The sequence below is a fragment of the Danio rerio genome, chromosome 11, assembly GCF_052040795.2.
Source record: "Danio rerio strain M-AB ecotype USA chromosome 11, GRCz13ab, whole genome shotgun sequence".
In the NCBI taxonomy this organism is placed as follows: domain Eukaryota; kingdom Metazoa; phylum Chordata; class Actinopteri; order Cypriniformes; family Danionidae; genus Danio; species Danio rerio.
The window spans coordinates 39185297-39211976 of NC_141031.1; the positions used below are offsets into that span (position 1 = coordinate 39185297).

The 26680-nt window shown below is 36.0% G+C and overlaps 1 protein-coding gene across 3 annotated transcripts in view; it reads right to left on the reverse strand.

Annotated features, from left to right (window-relative positions):
- The window catches only part of sort1a (sortilin 1a), a 57386-nt gene that overhangs the window by 3389 nt on the left and 27317 nt on the right, over positions 1–26680 (reverse strand). The window contains 17 exon segments of one of the 3 annotated variants that reach the window (NM_213230.2): positions 453–573; positions 1549–1661; positions 1919–2027; positions 2825–2941; positions 5714–5900; positions 6042–6232; positions 8814–8985; positions 9230–9332; positions 10161–10267; positions 11036–11191; positions 12738–12882; positions 13924–14051; positions 14158–14207; positions 16809–16882; positions 16956–17117; positions 20114–20216; positions 22030–22103. In NM_213230.2, the coding sequence (NP_998395.2) occupies positions 453–573; positions 1549–1661; positions 1919–2027; positions 2825–2941; positions 5714–5900; positions 6042–6232; positions 8814–8985; positions 9230–9332; positions 10161–10267; positions 11036–11191; positions 12738–12882; positions 13924–14051; positions 14158–14207; positions 16809–16882; positions 16956–17117; positions 20114–20216; positions 22030–22103 (2112 nt within the window). 3 annotated transcript variants of the gene reach the window in all.

Here is a 26680-nt window from a genome sequence, read left to right on the forward strand (position 1 = left end):
AATTATATAATCTATCAGCTTAAAGATATCGGCCTAATATAGACATCAGATCGATAACGATTATCTTAAAAATAGCATTTATTGGCTGATAACGATATGGCCGCTGATATATGGTGCATCCCTAAAAAAAAATAGTATTGAAGCTGACCAATCACTTAATACACAAATATGCTTCATTGAACATTTACACATAGACATCACCACACCAATATGCTATATAACTGCAGGTTAACGGTTTATATAGAATAACTTTAACTGTTAAAAGCTATAAGTTATTAGTTAATTAATGTTATTAGCAACTAATAAAGTTATGGTAACTAATACCCTTAACTTTTCCGAATTTGATTGTATTGCTTTAATGTGCACCTTTTGCAAAGCTGCTTTAAGACTTTTATTGTTGTGAAAAGCACTATACAAACACTGCCGAAATCAGACTTGGTTGCAGTATGTACCTCATCTGAATCATCATGATAGTGCGTTTTGCCCCCCTCCAGTGTGTCCAGGTCATCCAAACCATCTATACCATTTGCTTCTGCATGCTGCTGTAATACGGAGTATCTGTGCACCAGGAATCTACCAAAGATGTCAAAAAGGGGTCATGACACAGATGTTATACATGTGCGAATAAATGCAATAATTAATGAAGATACTGCTTATATACAGTTGAAGTCAGAATTATTACCCCCCTTTCAGTTTTTATTTTTATTTTTAATATTTCCCAAATTATGTTTAACAGAGAAAAGAAATTTTCACAGTATGTCTGATAATATTTTTTCTTCTGAAGAAAGTCTGATTTGTTTTTTTTTGGCTAGAATAAAAGGAGTTTTGAATTTTTTAAACACCATTTTAAGGTCAAAATTATTAGCCTGTTTAAGCTATATTTTTTCAATAGTCTACAGAAAAAAAAACATCGTTATACAATAGCATATCTAATTACCATAACCTGCCTAGTTAACCTAATTAATCTAGTTAATCCTCTTGAAAAATATCTAGTAAAATATTATTTACTGTCATCATGGCAAAGATAAAAGAAATCAGTTAATAGAGATGAGCTAATAAAACTATTATGTTTAGAAATGTGTTGAAAAAATCTGCTCTCCATTAAACAGAAATTGAGGAAACAAATAAACAGGAGGGCTAATAATTCATGGAGGCTAATAATTCTGACTTCAACTGTATGTTGCACAGTAAAACAATCCCTTAATATTAACATAAGGGTAACACTTTAAATTAGGCCACAATTCATGCTATTAACTACTTGCCTATTACCTGCCTATTATCAAGATGTTAACTGTTCATTAGTAGTCATACAAAGTATGACCTTATTCTGCATCCCTAATCCCAAAACCGAAACCCAACGTCTACCTAACTAACTATTAATAAGCAGCTAAGTAGTGGTTTATTAAGCTAGTAATGTTAGTTAATAGTTTGTTAATACCGTGAATTGTGACCTAAATTAAAGTGTTACCAATTAAATCAAAACTAAACAGAAAATCCTGCACAGTGGCATATGATGTTTAGGATGAGATGTTTAGTTTGTGCACAAACCTTCCTCCACAGACGTATTTTTTGATGAAAATGACCCCAGCAACAGCACTGATCAACAGAACAATGATGACCACGGCGATTATAGGAGCTGAATTGAATGAGTGTTCCTTTGTCTGAAAAATGCATGATGGGAAAGATCATTTTAGAGGCTTTTTTAATTAACCAGGAATAATAAAAGTCTTATTTTTTTCAGCTGGGATAGTTTAAAGGATAAATGATGTTCTTTAAAACTTCCAATTCATTAAAGCCCCCTTAAAACATGATTTGAGTATCAAGTTAGCATTTCAGAATAATTTCTGAAGGATTATGTGACACCAAAGACTTAAGTAATGATGCTAATGTGCATTCTGTTATTAAAATAAAAACCTACCAGTTGCTCTGTCCTCAGCAGATTACTGACACATTTCTTACTCAGGTCGATCTCTTTCCGTTCTGGAGTTATTCCTTCCTCACAGTGATCACCGGGTATTTTCCGGTAACTGTAAATAACAGGTAACAGAGTGTTGAGTCTGCATTTCATTGCACCTATTTACTATATAACTGCAGGTTAACTATGATTATATACACTAACCGGCCACTTTATTAGGTACACCTGTCTAACTGCTTGTTGCAAATTTCCAATCAGCCAATCACATGACAGCAACTCAATGCATTTAGGCATGTAGACATGGTCAAGCTGATTTGCAGTTCAAACCATCAGAATCAGGAAGAAAGGTGATGTAAGTGACTTTGAACGTGGCACAAATCTGCAGCAATTGCATAATGCTATCATGTCTATATGGACCAAAATCTCTGAGGAATATTTCCAGTACCTTGTTGAATCTATGCCATGAAGGATTAAGGCGGTTCTGCAGGCAAAAGGGGGTCCAATCTGGTACTAGTAGAGTGTACCTAATAAAGTGGCCGGTGAGCGAACTGAACTGTTAAAAACTATTACTTTCTAGTTAATTAGTTAAAGTTATTAGTAGCTAATAAAGTTATGATACCTAATAACCTTAACTTTTCTGATTTTGATTATAATACAATAATGTGCACCTTTTGTAAAGCTGCTTTGAAACAATTTTGTGAAAAGTGCTATATAAATAAACTTGAATTAAATTGATTCATTTAAATAGTTCTGTGACAACGAACACAGCTTGATATTTAAGAGTTCTGCAAGTTAGTTCAGTCAATCAAACTTTAGCCAAGACAGCAATATGTGTAAAACCAAAAAGCTAACACCGGATGAACTCCTCAATTAAACTCAGTGGAGCAGAGATAGAGAGTGATTTGTTACCCGCTGGTTTGAAGCTGCTCTTTGCGTCCATGCAGACAGAACTCCAGTGAATGGCCAATAAGGTCAGGCTGCTCCACACACACTGAGCTGTTTTCCTCATGGTAGAACCCAAAATCACTGTAGAAATAGAATAGGATGCACAGGCTGAATAAAGGCTGGGTGATACATCTGAAAAAATATCAGTATTTTCTGGTTGAATTACACCTAAATATTTAAAATTTTCTGTATTTGGATTAAAAATAATCTGTATTTGCTTAACTATTTGCATTTTGTGCAATAAAGCATTAAAATAACATTACATTTAACACTAGCCGAATTCCATCCTAACATTAAGCAAATCTTTTCAAAGTTTGCAAAAAAATAAATAAAAAATCCTAAATGTGAATTATGTGAGTTTTAATCTAATTGTTGTTAGAGTGGCTGACTGTAGTATTGGTCACCTAATAACCAACTGTAAACAAGGCAAGCATGATTGAAAAAGCTGCTTGGCCACACAGGAATAATGTTCACCAAGTGAGTTTTTTCTTTAAACGCATTTCCATCTCCCGTAATTCACATGAACCCTTTTTGACAAGTCCAAAACACATCAAGTGAGCATAAATAAAACAAACTTTTTGCGAATTAAATGGTTTTCATTTGAAATATGGATTTCCGTCACTCAATTCCTGCTGAAAAAAACTGCTTAAACCAGCCTAGGCTGGTTGGCTGGTTTTAGCTGGTCGACCAGCCAGGTTTTAAAGGGGGTTTTGGCCATTTCAGGCTGGTTTCCAGCCATTTCCAGCCTAGTCTTAGCTGGTCAGGCTGGGAGATGACCAACTAAAACCAGCTATGTCCAGCTTAAATCAGCCTGGTCAAGCTGGTTTTGGCTGGTCATTTTCCAGTTTGACCAGCTAAGACCAGGCTGGAAATGGCTGGAAACTTACTCACTGAAGCTAAGCAGGATTGAGCCTGGTCAGTACCTGGATGGGAGATCACATTGAAAAACATGATTGCTATTGGAAGTGGTGTTAATGAGGCCAGCAGGGGGTGCTCAACTGAGTCCTTAAGCCCCAGTGAAGTGAAAAAGACACTATACTGTCAAAGAGCACCGTCTTTCGGATGAGACATTAAACCAAGGTCCTGACTCTCTGTGGTCATTAAAAACCCCATGGCACTTCCTGCAAAAGAGTAGGGGTGTAACCCCGGTGTTCTGTCCAAATTCCCTCCACCAGCCCTTACCTATCATGGCCTCCCAATCATCCCCATACACTGAATTGGCTCTATCACTATCTCTCCACTCCACCAATATGTTGTGTGTGGCTACCGTCACATCATGCAAGTGGATGCTGCACACTGGTGGTGGTGTGGAGAGACCCCCCTCATGATTGTGAAGCACTTTGGGTATATGGCCATAAACGATAAATGCGCTATATAAAAACACAGTACAATGCATTACAAAACTGCTCTAATACCAGGTTGGTCAACCAGCCAACCAGCTGAGGTTGGTTTAAGCAGTTTTTTTTCAGCAGGGTTTCCACAGATAAAAAAAGTAAATGCAAAAGTTTCATTTTGTATATGATTAGTCATGATTAATCATTTAACAGCTCTATTATACTGACATCAACATTTGATTGAAAAGGTTTTTATAAAATGTCCCAAGACAAGTATGGGTGTTGCTGAATAGTTTTATGACAACATAGACCAAATGCTTTGATCCACTTCAAAGGTTGACCGTATATCGATATAAACACTTTAACAGTTTACAAGTACCTACACCTTCCCAAAACATTCTCTGTTGATTAGTCAGGATAGTAAACTTTACACAAATAAAGCGCTCCCTCTTAGCTAGCAGAATGCTCCTGGAATATTTACTTTTAGGTTCTCTTTAAGTTGTTACAACAAAATCTACACGTGCCAGAATGTTTGCTTTTGGTTACTAAAAAAAAAACTACAGAAACCATTGCCAAAATGTTCTTTGGATCTCAAAAAAATAACTAGATGGAAACCATATGGGAAAAATCTGCATTTGTTTGCCTCATATCATTTATTCATTCATTTATTTTCATTCGGCTTAGTCCCTTTATTAATCAGTGGTCGCCACAGTGGAATTAACCGCCAACTTATCCAGCATATGTTTTACACAGCAGATGCCCTTCCAGCTGCCATCCAGTACTGGGAAGCATCCATAGACTCTCATTCACGCACATACACTAGACAATTTAGTATATTCAATTCACCTATTGACCTTATTCTCCGCAGACGAGCGGGCGCTGCCATTTGAATCTTTTTGGCACGAGACTTCCGGTCTTATTCACTTCCATTCATTTTTAGACATTAAAAACTGCTCGTTTCGCTGTTTGATGTTGCAAACTGATATTTCCTTGTTATATTATTCTACTCGGTCTGTATAGTCATGCAAACATATGTTTGTAGAGCAAGTAGTTTGACCCTTTTTTGCCGTTTATTATTCCTTGTCATTTCTCCCATATGCGACTGAAACGGAAGTTCTAAGACAATCGCGAACACAGGTGCACTTCCGCATTTTAGAATAAGGTCACATGTCTTTGGACTGTGGAGGAAACCCACTCAAACACAAGGAGAACATGCACTCATGTCATATAGTTTCAGAAAATTTAAATCTATATATCGTAGAAATCTCAATATACTGCCTCGTTTTATATACATCTTACACCGTAAAAAATGCTGAGTTCCACACAATTCCTTCATGTCATCCCAACACAAATTGATTAGGTTAACTCAATCATGTTTGCAAATTTAAATGGATGGAACATAAACTAAGTTGTCCCAAAACAAACTTTAGAATTGTATTGTTTCAACTCATTTTAAACAAGTAGGTTAAACAAGCAGCAAAGTAAGTGTATTTGATAAGCGTGTATGTGTTTGTACCACTGAAAGTCCGTCAGAGTGCAGGGACATGTGGTGGGCTCCTTGGTGACCTTATAATCCCGTCCATTCCAGCAGACCGAATCCCTTCGCAACCGTAAAAACCTTTCCTTGTATCCCAGCACGCATCCATCCGTGGGGCTGTTGATATCGCTTGAGTGAGCGAGCCACTGGATGTAGTCATTCTCCTGGCCTGCAGGGGGAGCATTTGTCACATCACAGCAGTGTTAACACATGTTTTTTTCCTATCTAATCAAAGATAACATACATTAAATTATGAGATGTTCTCAATTAGGAGGTTTGCATGTTATATTATAAACATCAGTCAACTCACAGTCTCTAGAGAGCAGCTGTCTGAAGTCGACAGTGACAGAAACCCAGTATTGATTCAGGATGGTGTCCCTGTAGCCCCACAAGCTGACATTCATGGATCGGGCACCAGGTTCTGATGCCAGGCCAGTGAAGTATATTGGATCATCAGTGAAGTTATGCACATGCCAACACTGGCCTTCGTCAGTGGAAAATCTAGTGAAACATGAACAATGTAATGCATCAGGAATGCATGGCAAAATGCCTTATAAAATTCAAGGTAAGAAGGCCCAAAAGCCTTACATGAGGATCTGTGCATGCTGCTATTTTTTCTCCAGAATTACCTTATTCACACATGCTTTTGTTGCATTTATGAACACAATGGGTCACCACACCCACGGCGGGATACCAAACAAGGACAAAGAGGCGGAAAGTGAGCGGAGCTACAGACACGTACTGGCATTTTGCTTGGACCTGGTTCAGACACACTTTACTTTGGGAGAAACGCTTAATACTTTAATCACCTGTGACTCGTTTGTATTTTGACCACTTGTGCTTGGTTGTATACTATATCAATAAAGTGTTTAGACTTTTAAAAACACTGCTGTAATACATTGAGCCACTAAACATTGTTCTTATGACGTTTTTCAACAGGAGGAAAACGCAAATTATTGTGTAATTATTGTGTATTGTGTAAATTATATTGTCTGTGTTAGTTAATGTAAGACTATTGATGAAATCCAGCATAACACTGTATGACAACACTTCAGATGACGGTTCTAGAGCCTACAGCTAATCAATTCGTCAGATTCTGGAGTGCATTACAGCTCTAAATATAAATATAAACGATAAATGATCTTAAATAAAGCAAATGCATATATAGAGATGGTATATAAGTATATAACTTTACTCACATGGGAAACGGAGGCAACGCGAATGGTTTGTGAGCACAATTAAGTGCACTCAGCATGCCATGCCATCTAATAATTGTAGGAAGTCCAAAAGGCAGTCGACTGTGTAAAGCCACATAAAACAACACAGAAATACAATAAATATGCCGAGATCAGTGGCTAATCTGCAGGATTCAGCTGAGGTGACGTGACGGCGAGCAGCGAGACCTAGCTGTCACTCAAGTGGCCACGCCCTTAATTATGCAAACTTAATATAACTTAATATAAAGGAAACGGATGAGTTATAAAAACATTCACCCCCCTCACAGTTGTCATGAAGGGTAATATTAGCTGTATTAACCAAAATCTTTTTTTGTACCAGGCTGTAAACACCTTTTTTTCTGCTGTAAAGTTGGCCATTCTAACAGTGGGCTCAATTAAAATTTGCTCTATTTTGGAGTCAGGAGCGGCCAAGACTAGCAGAATTTCGGATGAATTGCAGTTTTAGTTACTTCCTTATTGGCTTCCTGAGGGAGAGCAGGAGGTTGCCGCTTGGTATATTACATACAGCGGCTTCATTCGGTAGACATAATTATTAAAGGGCCATGAAACCGCCCGTTTCAGCAGGATGTTTTTACACCTCTAGTTTGAAAAAAGTCAGGAAAGTGGGTGTGTCTAGTTCTGTTTGGGTGGGAGTGTCTGGGCAGGGTTTGAATAAAAATGAGAGATACCATTTGTGCATGCACTGCTGGCCGAGGAAAAACAAACACACACGCAGGGGAGAAAGACAGTGTGTTTAAAGGCGGTGAAATGTTTGATACCGCACGTCATATCAGAGAAAAAAAACTCTGCATTTCTCTGCAACTCAGATGCACTCAGTAGGTCAGAAAGCCGTGTGTGTGTAGACTATCCTGTCACAAAATGCGGCGAAAATTCAACACGACGGTCGGCAAAAGTTTGCTTTCAGTGTTCACGTGTTTACACACAGAGAGCAGCATTTACAGTGGATCTTTCAATATTGTTGTGATATTAACGTACTGTAAACTAAGTAACTTAGAAATCCACACATGAGTCCAGCAGCACTCTCATAGAGAGAAAATGAAAACAAAACCTTCACATTATAAAAACAACACTGGCGACCCGTATCGCCAAACAATTCTATTCTTTTCCAACTCCTTCTGGCAACACGACATGTGTCGTCTCTCTGCCGTCTGAACACTGTTTCAGGTACAGTCTAAGAAAGCTAGCATGCATATTAATGAAGTTGCAGCGCATACATAATGGAGCGCGCTGATTGGTTTGAACCAAGCTATACTCATGAATGAATGCAACAAACTCAGAGATGCAATACAGAACTCCCAGGTACAGACGTCCAGTCTACACGCTGGAATACACGCTAAGATCTCATGGCCATGACGCAGTTCAAACCGGAGGTACGAATTTGCTAAAAATCACTAAATTCGCAAAAACAACCAATTTTCACTTTTTTGTGAAATTTATGTGTCCTAATAGTGTTTTTAGTAGTGTGGGACACATATACGACTGTCAACAGCTCAAAAAATGTGTTGTGGTGTTTCGTGGCCCTTTAAAATTCGATGATAGGTCACAGCTGTTTAATGTTGATGAATCTAAATATAAAGTAAATGAGTTTACAATAAAAAAGTCATACCGGTGCCAGCGCCCCCCCCCCCTGCTCTGCTTGTAATTTGTTACATTTCTGCACGACTCCCCTACAAAATCATCCCAATCAATCTAAAATTAAGTTATCTTGTGAAAAATCACATAATAAGTTGCAGAAAAGTTAAATATCGTGATGTACGTTTTTTCCAATATTGTGCAGCCCTATTTTATATAATCGCAGTATCATTTCTGTCTCAGAGTATACAGTAATATACAGAAAGCTCTACTTGATCTGTGATATGGGGTGTGTGGGGTTGTGCTCCACCGCCACCAGCAGTCCTCCTGAATCCAGGATGGCGTAGTGATGGGGGCCTTTCAGCGCCTGGAACCACGTGTAGCCTCCGTCATCTGACACGTACACGTCTGGAGAAAGCACAGAGACGGCTCCTCCGACACTGCCTGAACACACAAGCAGATGGAGAAAATTCAGAGAAATGCAGCATGACTGTGAGATTGTCTTTTAAAACACCTACCTTATACTATCTGTGATAAAACAAGAGAGAATACCACTAAAATCTATTGATTATTTGTTACTTTTTGTTTATTTGAGTTGTGATGTGGTGGGAGAAAGATAGACTTTTGACGTTTGATTGGGATGTCGGTGGTAGTTTTGTGTATGATATTGAATGTGGGCATTATTCACCGTGTGCCAGGACGAGTCCCACGGCGTTGGTCTCGGAGAGAGGCTGCATAGGCACATTCAGTTTCATAGAGATGCTGTAGGAGGCGTGAATATGCAGACTACACTGCAGAACACACACACACACACAAATCACACACATTCACGTTATTCCTGTTGCTTAAGACACACAAACAGCAAAATTATTATTTAAGTGCTTGTTTTCCGGAACAAAAAGAAGTCATTTAACGATTAACTTCTAAAGTAGCATTTTTACAAGCGTTCATATTGTATTTACAAGTGTTTTAGCCCTGAGAAAGGTCTCAGAAATGTGAACTATTCTTCACCGTTGCATCAGTGTGATGTGTTATATTATTAGTCTGTCCTTTCATGGATTAAATGTTTGATAGTTTTGTGTTTTTATTTTTAAAAAGTTTAAATGGAAAAAAACTTTTTCACAAAATGCTTTTTTTCTTTAAATAAAATAAGTATTACCTGTTATATAATTAAACATATACTTATATATTTAAAAAGGAACGTGATTTATTAAACAAGAAAAATAAATAAACTACTTAATGTAAAAAACTGATGAAATAAAATATTACAATAAAAGCTCATTCAAACTGCTAATAAAACTACCACAGTAGCCACAGTAGAGACTAAAAATCGTAAGATGCTGCAAAAAAAGGCGAGTAAAACTTATGAAATGATCCATTACTCCATATTTACAATTCCTGTTCAGAGAGGTCACGTTTCGATCTCTATTGGCCTTACAAAAAGTGATGCAAATTCCAAGAGTGGTAAAACTTTGAAATGCAGCACTATTCAAAACTTTTTGCACAAACTCGCATTTCAGGTATGAATGGAAGCCTATGGGGCGAAAAGTGCATTGTGATCATGGCTTAATAGTTCAGATGGTCAGTGTGTGTGTGTGTGTGTGTGTTGCATCTCTCACCTCACTGGGATGTTTGGCGGTGGAGTCACACACTCCATTCCAGGGCTTCATCAGAGGCCTCCATTCTCCACCCTGATTAAACGTGATCACCGTCCGCACTGAGCCGTCTGGATGGAGAAGATGTTAGAATAATTGATCTTGGTCCCTTAAAATTACTCGAAAAAAAAATGCACACTTGGGGTAGTAAGTTGGAACTGTAATGTGATCAATATCTGCCCGAAGCTACTTTAGCTGTGTGTTTATCTGAAATTAACTCTTCAGCAACCAATCAGAATCAAGCATGTAGTATAAGTACATACAGTTCAAGTCAAAATTATTATTAGCCTTCCTGGGAATTTTTACTTTTTCCCAAATATTTTCCAAATGATGTTCAACAGAGCAAGGACATTTTCACAGTATTTCCTATAATATTTTTTTCTTCTGGATAAAGTTTTATTTGTTTTATTTTGGCTAGAGTAAAAGCAGTTTTAAATTTTTTAAAGCCATTTCAAGGTCAAAATTATTAGCCTTATTTATTATTAAGCTATATTTATTCGACTGTCTATTGAACAAACCATCGTCATACAATGATTTGCCGAATTGCCCTAACTTGCCCAAGTAACATAATTAACCAAGTTAAGTCTTTAAATGTCACTAAGCTGTATAGAAGTGTCTTGAAAAACATCTAGTAAAATATTATTTACTGTCATCATGGCAAAGATAAAATAAATCAGTTATTAGAAATGAGCTATTAAAACTATTATTTAGAAATATATTGAAAAAAACCTTCCTTCCGTTTAACAATAATAGGGGAAAACAAATATGCAGGGGGCAAATAATTCTGACTTGAACTGCATATAAACTCTTGATAAATATGTGTGGTTCTGCTTACTGACCCTCGGCAAGGACGCTGGTTATATAGACGCCTCTCAGAGAGGTGATGTTGGTGAAGTCGGTGTCGCCGCCTGTAGTGGTGTACAAATGACGCTCCAGAGACTTGGAAAACACTATACCTCGATCATCTGATATGTATATGGTACCAATGCCAGAGTCTGATGGAGAAAAATAAACATTGTTACTATCAAGATTAAATGGAATATAAGAAACTATATGCATGAATGGTATTTGTGTGTGTGTGTGTGTGTGTGTGTGTGTGTGTGTGTGTGTGTGTGTTGTTTTAAATGAGCTTGAAATGACAAAAATATATATTTTTAAAAAGTGCCCTTAATAATGTTTTCAAATAGTTGTATGAAATTACATTACATAATACAAACATTTGATAAGTACAAATGTAAAAGATAAAAAAAAATAAATAAAAACAATTTTGCGATTAACTACCTAAATTAAATTTAAAATTGATAACTGATAATGTAAAATAACTAAAAACTGAACTGAAATGTAAATAAATGAAAGTTAATAGTAAGCTTAAAGTAAGCCAACTTAAATAATGGAAAAATGAACAATTTAACTGATGTTGTTTACGTACATATATATACATACACACACACACACACACACACACACACACACACACACGTACACACCAGTTCAATCTGGTTCTGATTGGCTGATGGTTGTGCGATATTCTGCAATAAATGTACAACCACGCGTACAGCCTCTTCACTCTTCTGTATTACTCCGCCCACATAGTGACAGCAGATCAATAAACTCTCTACAGAATGACAAATATTGCAGCTGTTGGACAACATAATGTAACTTTGAGACTTTTTAAGGTGAGAAGTTAGTTGTTTAGATTGCAACTATGCAGTTTTTTTATTATAAGGATAGTGCCTATTTTAAATATTTATAATTTCACATCAATTAGCCTGTCATTGAGCTGAGGAAAAAGACAGCTGACGTTATCCATCCACAAGATGGCAACAGAGACAGCAAAATAAGCCCTTAGAGAAGATAAACTCAGCATAATTTCAAACTACAGCTGATCAAATCATTATAAAACAGGTAAATGACATCGTAAGTTGATCTCTCTCTTTTGTATGTTGTAGTGCTGTATTTATACCATAGTAATTGAAGTGTATTGAGTGTGAGATGGGATTCGCATATTATGAATATATGTATTTTGTGTTGACCACTTTTTGTACAAGCCTGAGTTACTTTCTGGTTGGCCATCTGTTTTTTTTTTTTGTAATGAGTGTCTCCTGTTTTGGTTACTACAGACTAGTTCAGTAAAAAGAAAGACATATACACACAAACACACACATATACATATACATATATAAACTCAGAAACTCGAGCATCCAGAGGAAACCCACGCCAAAACGGGAAGTAAATGCAAACTCCACACAGAAATGCCAACTGAACCAAACAAAGGCTTGTACCAGCGACCTTCTTGCTGTGAGGCGAGTGTGCCCATCACACACACACACACACACACACACACACACACACACACACACACACACACACACACACACACACACACACACACACACACACACACACACACACACACACACACACACACACACACACACACACACACACACACACACACACACACACACACACACACACACACACACACACACACATATATCATGTCAAAACAATGATAATGAATAGTAAACAATGCTTCACCTCCAGGTTCATCTACATGCATGAAGACCATATCATTGTTTGCAGCTAAAATGGAGTAGAACTGTTCATGGCCAACAGTGGGCAGCTGAGCCATATCCCACGTCTCCCCCTGATCCACAGACACATGAATCATCCGTGTGGAACCCTGGAAAAGAAGAAGACAAGTGTTTTTGATTTTCTCCGGATCAGAAAATAGTTTCTCAGATATAGAGGATCTGATCTCAATCTAAACCCCTTTAGTTTTTATTTCATCAACACACTTTTATTTCGTTATTTTATTTTTTTGTTTCAGTTTTAGTAATTCTAGTTTAATACAGTTAACAGGACCCATTCAGAGCCAACCACAGCAAAGCTTAAATTAACTGTTAGCTAAATAGACAGAACGATAGCTAAAAAGATAGCACGGTAGACATGCAGGCAGGCAGGCAGGCAGGCAGGCAGGCAGGCAGGCAGACAGACAGACAGACAGACAGACAGACAGACAGACAGACAGACAGACAGACAGACAGACAGACAGACAGAGATAGATAGATAGATAGATAGATAGATAGATAGATAGATAGATAGATAGATAGATAGATAGATAGATAGATAGATAGATAGATAGATAGATAGATAGATAGATAGATAGATAGATAGATAGATAGATAGATAGATAGATAGATAGATTTTGCTTATAATTTATTGTTGTAGTTTTTAAAATATTTTTATTTTAGTTAACAAAAATGTTTGTTTTTTTGCCAATAGTTTTAGTCTTAAATTGTTTACTAAAATAACTTGATTTTAAAAAGCTATATGTATAATTTACAATCTAATTTAGACAATTAAGAGATTACAACCATTTTAGAATATGAAAAGAAATGATGTAAAACAAACACAACAACTCTAAACATTAAACTGATGCCCCATTTTTTTCTCCAAATATAGTAGTGGATAGATTTAATTAAATGCATGCTTGCTGAATTTTCCTCTGGCATATGCTGTTTGTTTACAATACAAGCCACATGCAGTTCAAAACCATTAATAATGTATATTAATTTAAAGACTTAATAACAATTCATCAATCCTTGATTAATCATAGGCATCCCTAGAGTCTTCCTGACATGTTGACAACATGAAAAAATCTGTCTACCTGTGTTTTTTAAAGGTTTTGGATCAATTTTGATATGAATTTATAAGAGCTCACCGAATCTGTCATGATGGATGCAAAAACAAAGCGTCCACCCAGGCCAAAAGAATAAATCCTGTTTCCTATAGTTTTGAATGTTTTGCCATAGTCTAATGATTTCCTCAATTCCAGAGTCCCCCGGTCACCTACAAGAGAGAGAAAACAAAAATGAACGAGGAACAAAAAGCATCTTTTCATTTCCAAACATTGTTCAGATAATCCTGAATATTGTGCTAAAATAAAGCCACTCACTGCAGGATCCATTGGGGTTTGTGGTTAGGAAAATGGTGTCATCAATTCCCCTGAAACGGAGACAATCCAAAAATTGATGCCAAATTAAAAAGGATGGCGACTTCATATTTAAGCAAAAGGCATCAATTTCTTCAGCATATGAAATGAAACCAAGACTATATTCATGAGGGTTAGAACTGCAAACCTCAAAGAAACAGTTTTTGCAAAAACAGCAAGTCAAAATAGCTTTCTAGTGCATTTTATGGTGCTTTAACTGTTTAACTGCTATTGTATGGAAAACAAAACCTCAAACATTCTGCCAAGACATGCTGTTTTTCGTCTGAAAAATAATTTAATAACCTTGGCTTGAAATGACAATGAAATATGCTTTCGTATTAGAATCGTAACCTCAAATAGTGCTGTTTAGCGATTAAACTGTGACTAATAGCATACAAAATATTTTTCACCTATATATTTTTTACCTAATTCAAATAATTTAACTTATTTTTTTTACCTATATATTTATACAACAGTTCTGTCAGGTTCTTGAATCTGATTGGCTGATTATTCTGCAAAAAACAGCACTCATCCAGCCTCTTCACCCTTGTGTATTACTTCGCCCACATACAGCAACAAGCAGAGGACACTTTACAATTTGACAAATATTGCTATTGTTGGGCAACATAATGTTCTTTTAAGGCTTTTTTAGTCAAGAACCTAGTTGAACCTAGTTTTTTAATCAAGAACCTAGAGGTCTTTAGAATTGCGTACAAAGACAGTATGTCCAGGTATAGAAGGGCTCTAAAATCTGCCAGGGCCGAGCACCTCCGCAAACTGATAGAAAATAATCATAACAATCCTAGATTTTTATTTAAAACCATTGCTAAATTAGCAAATAATCGGTCATCCTTGGAACAAAATGTTCCACTGCAAATTATTAGTGATGACTTCATGAATTTTTTCAGTGATAAAATAGAAGGCTTTAGACAGAAAATAAGAGATGTTAAACTTTCAACATCGGCTTATACTTCAAATCCTGTAAATATTTCACTGAATCATAATAATAACCTACAGTGCTTCAAAATCATAGAACAGGAAGAGCTACATAAAATTATAAATAGCTCTACACCAGCTACGTGTATGCTGGACTCAATTCCAACAGAATTACTGAAAGAATTGCTGCCTGCTATAGGAGAACCTCTTCTTAACATTATCAACTCTTCTTTATCTATAGGCCATGTTCCAAACTGTTACAAGCTAGCTGTTATTAAGCCTATTATTAAGAAACCGCTATTGGACCCCAACAACTTAGCTAATTACAGGCCTATTTCAAATCTTCCAATTAAGTCTAAAATACTAGAAAAAGTTTTTTCTACTCAATTATCCTCCTTTCTGCAGACAAACAATATTTTTGAAGTGTTTCAGTCAGGTTTCAGGGCTCATCACAGTACAGAAACCGCATTAGTGAAAATAACCAATGATTCACTCTTAGCTGCTGACCAAGGGTGCATCTCGCTATTAGTTTTACTCGATCTTAGTGTGGCATTTGACACCATTGACCACAATATCCTCATAAATCGCTTAAAGTCTACAGGTGTCCAGGGACAGGCTCTACAATGGTTTAAGTCATACTTAACTGACCGTTACCAGTTTGTAAATATTAATGGACAGCCTTCACAAGTCAGCCCAGTAAAGTATGGGGTGCCTCAAGGATCAGTTTTAGGCCCTTTGCTGTTTACAATTGACATGCTACCACTGGGAGACATTATTAGAAGACATGGGATCAGCTTTCACTGCTATGCAGATGATACTCAATTATATATTTCAACTAAACCTGATGAGATGTCTGAACTGTCTAAGCTAACTGAGTGTATTAGAGAGTTAAAGTCTGGATGACCAACAATTTTCTTCTCTTAAACTCAGACAAAACAGAATTAATACTCATTGGGCCTAAATCCTCAATCTCACAACTCAATCTACAATTAGAGGCATACAAAGTTAGCGTTAGCTCTATGCTCAATGTATTAGGTCATTAAATTTATTCATTCATTCATTTTCTTGTCGGCTTAGTCCCTTTATTAATCTGGGGTCGCCACAGCGGAATGATCCAGCCCATTTTTTTTACGCAGCGGATGCCCTTCCAGCCGCAACCCATCTCTGGGAAACATCCACACATACTCATTTACACACACACTCATACACTACGAACAATTTAGCCTACCCAATTCAACTGTACTGCATGTCTTTGAACTGTGGGGGAACCCCGAGCACCCGGAGGAAACCCACGCAAACGCAGGGAGAACATGCAAACTCCACACAGAAACGCCAACTGAGCCAAGGATCGAACCAGCGACCTTCTTGCTGTGAGGCGACAGCACTACCTACTGCGCCACTGCGTCACCCATTAAATTTATTTCCAAATTTAATTTGATTTTGAGTAGCTTGTCAGTGAACTATGACTCTGTTTAGCAAATGCTGCTCCATCTGAAAGTATGTGCTGAAGTTTTACCAGAACCAGCTTTACTGACAAAATGCACAACATTTGCTGACATGAAAAACACCTTCAATTATTCACACAGCCCTATGTCAAGATATATTTTACTTTGTATTGATTTTTTGCCGATAAAACAACAGTGAATAACAAGTATTCCTACAATTACTGACGTTCATACCATTTTACTAGACAAACACTCTCATGGATCTTCTTCCAGTTGGCTCCAAAGTCCTTCGACAGCCATAAGTCATACTGAAACCAGATGAAAAGAGTGTTAGTACAAAATAAAAGGAGCACAAAAATAATGTCTAATCTGTTGTCTTACATTGATGCTGTAGACCATGAGTATGTTGCTGTCTTTGGGATTGTAAGTGATCTGCATTAACGGATGGAAGGGAAGCTCAGAGGTCACAAAGCTTTTGCCGAAATCAACCGAGCGGAAGATTTTGGTGACTTTCTCCTCAGCCAAATCCCCTGTGAGGATCACCTGTGGGACAAATCATGAAGCAGTTTGATGACTTAAAAGATTGCTTAACATATTTATTTGTATTTTAAACGCTCTTAAAGGAAACAGTTCACCTAAAATTAAAATTTAATCACAATTAAGTAACCCTCAAGTGGTTCCAAAGCTTTACGAGTTTCTTTATTCTGTACTTTGAATGCTTAAGAAGATATTTTGAAGAAAGCTGAAAACCTATAACCATCAACCTAAAAATAACGGAAGTCAATAGTCGCATTTCCACTGTTGGGCCAGTGCGAGCCAGGGCTTTTATTGGGCCACGACAGATGACACGTTACTGTACATCAGGGCTATTCAATTGTCCGAACCAGGCCCTCCTGTTCTGGCCCTCCAAACAGTGTGACCAAGACATCAAAAATAAATTTAGTTCAGTCGAAAAGCGGCCGCTATAGTTATGAAGTCAAGTGCGTCTGTTAAATATAGCATGAGCTGCAGTAGAAAAAATCTCGCGCTGAGAGTTGTGCGTGCCTTTCAGTGCAATGTAAACAAAAGATATGTAAGGCGAATTATTATTAAAATAATTATGTACTGTATGTATGAATGCAGATTGCAACAACAGGTAATATAAATAGCTACTTGCTTAATATAAAGCTTGAATTTACATGAGACGTGATAACTGTGAAACCATGATTATTCTTCACATTATATAATTGTACAATTAAAATCTATTATTGTTGCATCCATAATTGTTATACAGTTCAAAACATATCATATGAATGTGTCTGAATGTAGAAGAAGCTTACTTCAGCAATGCACTGCTTTTGTTGTGCTCTGAAATACAACATTTGAATGTTTGTAAAAAAAAAAAAAAAAAAAAGGAAAAAGTCTATTGTACTATGCAGTGATTTTATGTAGTTTCAAAATACAATATATTAACATTTTAATGTAGAAAAAGCCAACGTGGAGCAAAAATACAGCATATGGGCTTTTATATGCAGTAAGCAGTTGTGTTATTACTCATATAGCAAATTATATCTCTCCAGCCCATCGTATGGGATGCTTTTCATAAACTAGCCCCCATGACAAACTAATTGAATAGCCCTGCTGTACATTACATTATATGTCTATACGCACAGGCCTATGTATTTTCATTCATTATATTTGTTTACTCGCCAACCAACTGTTGGCATTGTGCATCGAGTGGTCTTGCCACTAATGGAGGGATGATCCAGCACAGTGAGCGCACCCATCCATAATGTATAACCGCAGAAATAATAACCGGTAATAATTCGGTATAAAATGTATTTTATAACATCCTCGTTTTGATAGACGCCATCAAACATTCAGCTCAAATTCTCCGGAGAGACCTAAAACATTAATTTTTCCCTAAGCTATATGGCTCTTAGGTCATTCCCTTTTATTTAAGAGAAAAATGTAAGGATGTTGCATATTATTTGTTTATTTTAAGTAAAGGAAAGTGTTGTGTGTCAGCACATAAGAGCAAGTAATAAAATATAGCCTATATTTCACTGCGCTCAGCAGTTATCCACTAATAAAGCTCTACATGTAAAATTTCGTTTTTAATTTTTACCACGTCATAATAAAACATAAACATTTGTATAAGGACACAGAACACATTTTTTACGTGCTGTTTTTCCCAATGTTTTGTAAAGCAGCACTGCGCAAGACTGGATGCCACAAAAGTAGAACGTTTCTGATGGTTTCACTCCCCCATCTGTTTGCACGATTTGGTTAATATTATCGTATCCAAATACTTTATAAATAATATTTCTAAACTTCTCAGTAGTTTATTGTTTTTAGATAATATCCCAAAAAAAAATTTCAGATAGGCCTTTGTAAAATATTTATAGACCTTTGCTTAAAATATATACCAACATTGTTATAGATTTTGTTTGTTTTATTTTGGTTCATTTATTTAATGTGAATTTAATTATATCCAATATTTGTAATTATTCAAACGATTTAAATGCGCACGTTTCATGCACAAACACACCTTTTAAACTTGACAAAAACTCTCGACAACTCAAAGTTACTGGCTGCTGTGTCTTTAATATGATGTAAAGATTATTTTATGTTATTGAAACATCAAGGAGGACGCAGCAAAGAAATATCACTTAGTGTAAAAAATTAAAGTCGTTTTTATTTCTATCTTTACACTTAAAAGGGAAAGATAAGGGCAACTATAAAAGACCTCTAGCCTATAAGGTGTTTTATGGAATAGCCTACCTTAAACTGACCAGCTTAATGATTTTCTTTCCCTTATTTTTTTATTTGTTTGGTGCAAGTCCTCGTGTGCGATTGGAAATAGAAATTCTGAAAATCTGAAATACTAGTGTAATGGCAGCACGCCACCTTTATCAGACTTTGGCAAACTCTGCCTCTCCTTTCACTCTGCCCTGAATCCCCAGCTAACCCTCTTTGGCACAAGGTATTCACCAGGCCGAAAAATGCCAGCTGCTGGGCCTGATGAAGCCCTGATTTAGCCCGATTAGACCCCGGAAGTGACAATGAAAACACGACTGGCCCTGGCTCACCATAGCAAGCTCGCTTTAGGCGAGATAGTGAAAGTGTGGCTAATAATTACAGGTTTCAAGCATTTTTCAAAATATCTTCTTTTGTGTTCAACAGAAAAAAAAGAAAATCATAAATGTTTGAAACAAGTAGTGAGTAACAAGGATGAGGAAATGATGACAGAATACAATTTTTTGGGTGAACTATCCCTTTAATGATTTCTGCCTATTTTAATCTGGAAGAGATGCATATAAATGAACACAAATATCCATAATAATAGAAATAAAATTTGACAAATTCTTTAAGATTCCATTATTAATATTGAAATTCAGATTTATTTGTTAGTGTTTGTAATGTTTTTATTTATATTTTGTTGAGTAATTTCCACGTGTATTTCAAAATTAAAGAGCATTGTCATTAGTACCATTCAAAAGTGTATAAAAATCTAACTTTTCACATTCACTTAGTATAGCAGAGAAATCATTTTTTACCTTGCCGGAATTGTCAGGGCCAATTGCGATGCCGAACTCTGTCTGTATGAAGGTGTTGTTAATGAGGTCCGTGATGTCCTGAAATGTCTTTCCATAGTCTTCACTGACCAAGAAGAGATAACAGGCCACATCGATAAGTTAGTTTCATCTGGTGGGATTTGCGTTAAAGGGGACCTATTAATCCCATTTCACAAGATGTACAAGTTTCTGATGTCCCTACAGTGTGTATGTGAAGTTTCAGCTTAAAATACCACACAAGTAAAGTTTATATGTCATAACTCTTTAAAGCTGCCCCTTTTAGGCTTTAATTTTAATTGTGTCATTTAGGTGACTGTCGCTTTAAATTGGTTGTGCTCTTTTTAAAAGAGGGCAGAGCTACATATGTCTGCAGAGCAAGACTTAAAGGGTCACGAAACACCAAAACACATTTTTTGAGCTGTTGACAGTTGTATATGTGTCCCACACTGCTAAAAACACTATTAGGACACCTATATTTCACTGAAAAGTGTAAATTGGTTGTTTTTGCGTTATTTCAAGCAAATTCGTACTTCCGGTTTGAAACTAATTTTTGAAGCTGCGTCACGGTCATGACAAAATAGCGTGTATTCCAGCGTGCAGACTGGACGCCTGTGCCAGAGTGTGTCTTATTATGTCTTACAGTGTGATGCATTAATGCATGAGTAAGACTTGGTTCAAACCAATCAGCGCGCTCTATTGTGCAACTTCATTAATATTCATAGTGTCATAGTGTTTAGACGGCAGAGACGCCACGTTGTGTTGGCAAAATAAGCGTGAAGTGTTGCTTTTATAGTTTGCTGCAGTTAAGTTTCGTTTTCATTTTCTCTCTGTGAGAGCTCAGACTCACGCAATGGATTAACAGTGTACGCGACGCTCGACAACAATAACTTGCGTGTCTAAGGAGGATTATTGTTTACCTGAGAGCTGTTCTCATCTGCAAACGCTGAGATCTTGATTCGCTTTAGTCTCCTCTTAATAAAGACGCGGCCCTTGTTGCTGGTGATTGTCCTGTCTCTACAGATTTGGTAAGTGAGCGACCAGTGCTCTCGTGTCGTATCGAACAAACTATTGCACCGAGTCTAAACATGTTAGCACCACAACCAAACTTTAACCTCGTGTAGGGTTTTTACCGCATTTAATGACCGGAATAACACACGCGGCTTTCTGATGCTACCTGGCGTGTGCATCTAAGTTTCCGGGAAATGCAGAGGGTTTTTTTTCTCTCATTCGCCGTGCGGTATCAAACATTGCATGAAAAATACACGCTTAGAGCAGATCCTCGAATCAAATATCTCGTTTGTCGAGAGGGAGATGAATGAATTCCCTGAATGAAAGAACCAAACTGCAGTTAAAGTCCGCCATTTAATAATTTGGCAAATAATTCGACTACAGATGTCCATGTAGGTTAAACACCATCACTTTCTCCTGTGTGTATGTGTGTGTATTTTGACTGAAACTCGCGCGTGCCCAATAGACACTCCCACACCATCCCCCTTTTCTTCCTCCTACACTCCCCCCTAAACAGAGCTGGACACGCCCACTTTTCTGACTTTTTCCAAAGTAGAGGTGTGAAAACACCCTGCTGAAACGAGGGGGTTTCATGGCCCTTTAAGTCCTAGGCTAACGAGGAAGAGATAGTTACTAATGGGCAGGGCTTTTCCCCTCTAATGACACGTATAAAGCGAAAATGACGATCAAATTGTTTTTGCAAAGTGTTTGTGTTTTTATGAAGTGTGATTATAAAAAATGAAATGAATAGATTTTGACCATTAGAAGCTGGTTATATTCAAAGACTGCAGCCACATAACAGTGTTGTGTTTAAACCCCTTATAAAAGTGCTTTTACATATAAGGTGCCCTTTAAATATATTTTTGGACAGCTCTAAAAATCAGTCTTACCTTCTGTAGAGTTTGGACTGACCAAAGCGCATGATGAAAAGAGGGACCTGGAATGTGGTCAAAACCAGCAGGACCTGCACACGAGAGAGATTTTGGTGAAAAATGGTGAACATTACTGCATACACACACAAAAAATATGGTTCTTTGTTTTTTTTGGAGGCGATCATGGCGCACATAAAGAATCTGTTAAAGGTATAAACATGAATATTTGCTCAATATTTACTCATGCTCCACTCGTTCCAGATCTGTTTGAGTTTCTTTCTTCTGTTGAACACAAGGGAAGATATATACTGAAGAAACAGCCATCGACTTCTGTTGTATTTTTTATCCTACTATTACTTTTTCAGCATTCTTCACAATATCTTTGTTTGTGTTCAACAGAAGAAAGAAACTCATGAAGGTTTAGAAACACTTACAAAGCACCTTTTGATCAATTAAAGTCATTCTTATTTCTATATATTTCTATACAAGTCAATGTGTTTTGATGCGGTAAAGTTGCTGTTTAACACTCAAAGTGATTCTGTTATGTTTATAAGCCAATGCACCACTTTTAGTACTATTTAGCATCATTTTAATTTCAGTGTGCCTTGACAGAGAATTAAACTCTAGCTGGGTCAAGATATTGCGTGCCTGGACTTGAGCAGAGCCACAATTTCAACCTTCACAATCGTTTATTCAAAGATCAGTCAAGTTCAGGCGCTTCTGCTGCAGGAAAGTCTTCTGATTGGTCAGTGGCTGGTTCTCATTTAACTCCTGTCTCTAACACTTAAAGTCAACGTGACGTAATACTTGCTATTCATTTTAACTCTATAATCAAACACATTTCCATAAGAAGAAAGCAATGGTTAGGAGTCCACACAGTGTAGGTGATTTTGCTTAAATAAAAAAAATAATAAAAAAAGAGGCAGAGCTTTAAAGCGTACACATTTATATTAGATTAAACCCATGAAAAGTAGAGCTTTACGGATATTATTTTATGTCTGTTAAGACTCAGGCAGGGTAACAAATAAATAAATTCATTAATTATTTAATAAACAAAACAATAAATGTTAGAGTATAATAAAATGTATTCAAGTAATGTCTCAGTCTTAAACATAATTTAAATTATTTTACCATTTTTGTTTCTCTTGATTTAATATAATCTAAACAAAAAGAATGAAAAAAATCTAATTAAATTAAATAACAAAATTAAATAAAATTAAAATATTTGTACAGAAGCTTTCATAATGGGTCCACAAAAAAAATCTTAAATACTTTAAAATATAAATTAAAATAAGGAACTACATTTCATATTGTTTTACATTTTTACCTTTTTTATAATAAGAATTAATTAGTTAATTAATTGAATATTTTATTATCATTATTACAATTATTATTATTATTATTAATAACAATAATAATAACATTATTATTAATAATTATAAGAATAATTCATTTATAACAATGCAGGCCAGTGATGTCAGATCAAAATGTTAAATATTTTTAGATTAATTAATTATTAATTACATATTAAATTGTTACTATTATTCATTATTGTTATTATTATTACTTTTACATTTATTTATTAGTGTTACAAGACATAGCAGACAAGACAAAGCAAGGCAAGGTGAGCTTATTTCATACACAATGGTAATTCAAAGTGCTTTACATAAACAAGAATAAAAGAAACAATAAGAACTGGAACGGATACAACAGAAGACAACAGGAAAATAAAAATTATCAAGAGAATTAAAAATGATTAAAACAGATAAAAAAAACAGACTAAAATGTGTTAAAACAGGTTATAAAAGAACGAAAAAAGTTGCATCTGTTACGTGTCCCGGTTGCGGAACTCGTAGGCAGATTACAAGTGCCTGAATTATCAGGAGAAACAAAATCACATTGGGACTTCAGTGTCTTTCCCTAGGCGCAGCCAAAGTCCCTTTAAAGCATGTCATTTCACTTTGTGGCCGTCTTTAAAACGCCTTTTGGGCAGTATGCTCGGGCATTCCGTCTGAATAGAGAAACATCAAATTCTTCAAAATTGCTTGCCAAGCTTATGATTAAATTTTATATTAGGAAACACCAATTAAATTAAATGACATCTGTCTCTTTAGTTTCATTTCTAAACGTTTAAGTCATAAAATCTGCAGAAATTCACATCTGGTCCAAGCTCCTCCCTCGGAAAATCGTCTGTCTATAGTGATCCCTGATTGGCTCCTGTACTAGAAGGTGGGGCTTCATTAATCACATTGACTTACACTTTTCCCCATTCAAAACTATGGGAGTGGATGTTTTGCGTATTCTATCCTCTTTGTCACAGCTTAGTACCATCTGAAGTAAATAGAACAAGCATCGCCATGGTTAGCCACAGCGCACGTTTTTTCAAGTGCTGATGTTATTTTGTTTTAAACACAGTCATTAGTAGTGATAATAAAGGACTTTTATAAATAAATAAATAGATACATTAATAACGAAACAAACTTTACTATTGTGGATAAATATACAGTTGAAGTCAGAATTGTTAGCCACCCTGTACATTTTTTCCCCTCAATTTCTGTTTATTATTTTTTCAACACATTTCTATTCATAAAAGTTTTTGTAACTCATTTCTAATAACTGAGTTATTTAGTTTTTGCCATGATGAGAGTCAATAATATTTGACTAAATATTTTTAAGACACTTCTATACAGCTTAAAGTGACATTTAAAGGCTTAACTAGGGTAATTAGGTTAACTAGGCAGGTTAGGGTAATTAGGCAAGTTATTGTACAATGATGGTTTGTTCTGTATTTGTTCTGTATAATTTTGACCTTAAAACGGCGTTTAAAAAATAAAAACTGCTTTTATTTTATAAAAAAATAAAGACGAAAAATCTCCAGAAAAAAATATGATCAGACATACTGTGAAAAAATTCTTTGCTCTGTTTAACATCATTTGGGAAATATTTCAAAACGAAGAATTTTTTTTTTTTTAAACGGGGGCGAATAATTCTGAATTCAAATGTACAATACAATATAGGAAAAATTACAGATCATCCTAATTTTCTTATTTTCCTACAATCCCATCAAAATAAAACATATTTTAATTCATAATATTTATGAATGAAAAACAAACATATCCTTTGAGAAAAAATAAATAAATAAAAATAAATTAATAAATTATATAAAAAATAAGAGCAAGTTTACAGCAAGAGTTAAAATACATTTTTGTTTTTAATCGAAAAACATTTTTACAAATATTTTTATAATTATATTAATAAAAATAATAATAATAATTATTATTATTATTTATTAATTAATAACAACAACAACAACAATAATAATAATAACTATGATTAATTGCTAATTTTACTCATTCATTCATTCTCTTTTGGGCTTAGTCACTTTATTAATCTGGGGTCGCCACAGTGGAATGAACTGGCAACATATCCAGCATATGCTTATGCAGTGGATGCCCTTCCAGCTGCAACCCATATACACTCATTTACACACAAACAGTACGGATAATTTAGCCTACCCAATTCATCTACAGTGCATGTCTTTAAACTTGTGGGGGAAACCCAAGCACCTAGAGAAAACCCACGCCAACAATAAAAAATAAATTAAAACATACATTTAGGCCAAATTCCTGTTTTTAAAAAGCAAATTGGCTAAATTTGGATTAATATTTCTTTATACAAAAAGCACTTCTAGGAAACAAGCTTGTTTACCAGAACAATACTCATTAGAGACCCAATAAACAGTTCCCGGAAAGCTGCTAATTTCAACATCTAAAAAGCAACAAAGTCGTCTCCAAAGATGCTATTCTTTGAAAAGTGTTTGCACAGAGTTAACAGAAACGTCTCGAAGTGTTGTTGTTGTTGGGTGAAGGCTGGCCTGAGGCAGTAATTACAGCTTCTGCATGTTTTACAGCTGCACTTTGGTTCAGTTCTCCAAGCGACAGATTCATCCTCTAGTGTTGTTGGCGCTAAATGAGGGTTTGAGGTCTTGTCAAGGCAGACTCTGAAGACTCTTTCAGCCGCTGAATCTGTAATTCACTCCTTCTCGTTTCGCATTGACGTGTGATTGTAAGGCCACATTCCTGCAAGTCAAATCGTGGCGCTGACTTCAGAACAGCTTAGTGGCTAAGACGGTTCGGCTGACAATTACACATTCTGTTCATTCGCTACTGGCAAGTAAAAACAGTAGCAGTGACTAAATCTCTGTTTCCAGTTGGTATAAAAGGCATAGTTCACCTAAAAATTGTAATTACTTTATCCTTTACTCTCCCTCATGTGGTAATAAATCTTTATGAGTTGCTTTCTTCCATTGAACGCAACAAATGGATAGTGGGTTTGCACTTAACGTCAAGATTTTTTCATCAGTTAACTACATGGGCACCCATATGATATTACGATATTTAATAATTAAATATATCATAATAATATACAAAAGTGTTGTGACGATAATGGAATTTTCAACTACAATACAATACCTTACAAAATATCGATATTTTATACCATTTACGATACCATAGGGAATTCCCTACTTTAAAGGTGCAGTGTGTAACCCAGTGGTTGAACTAGGTATTGCATTCCTGGATCAAAACAAACACAAGCGCAGGTTGCCAGATACAGGACCAACACGAGCGAGTGACTTGAGCCTAAAGACTGATTTAAATTATGTTCTATA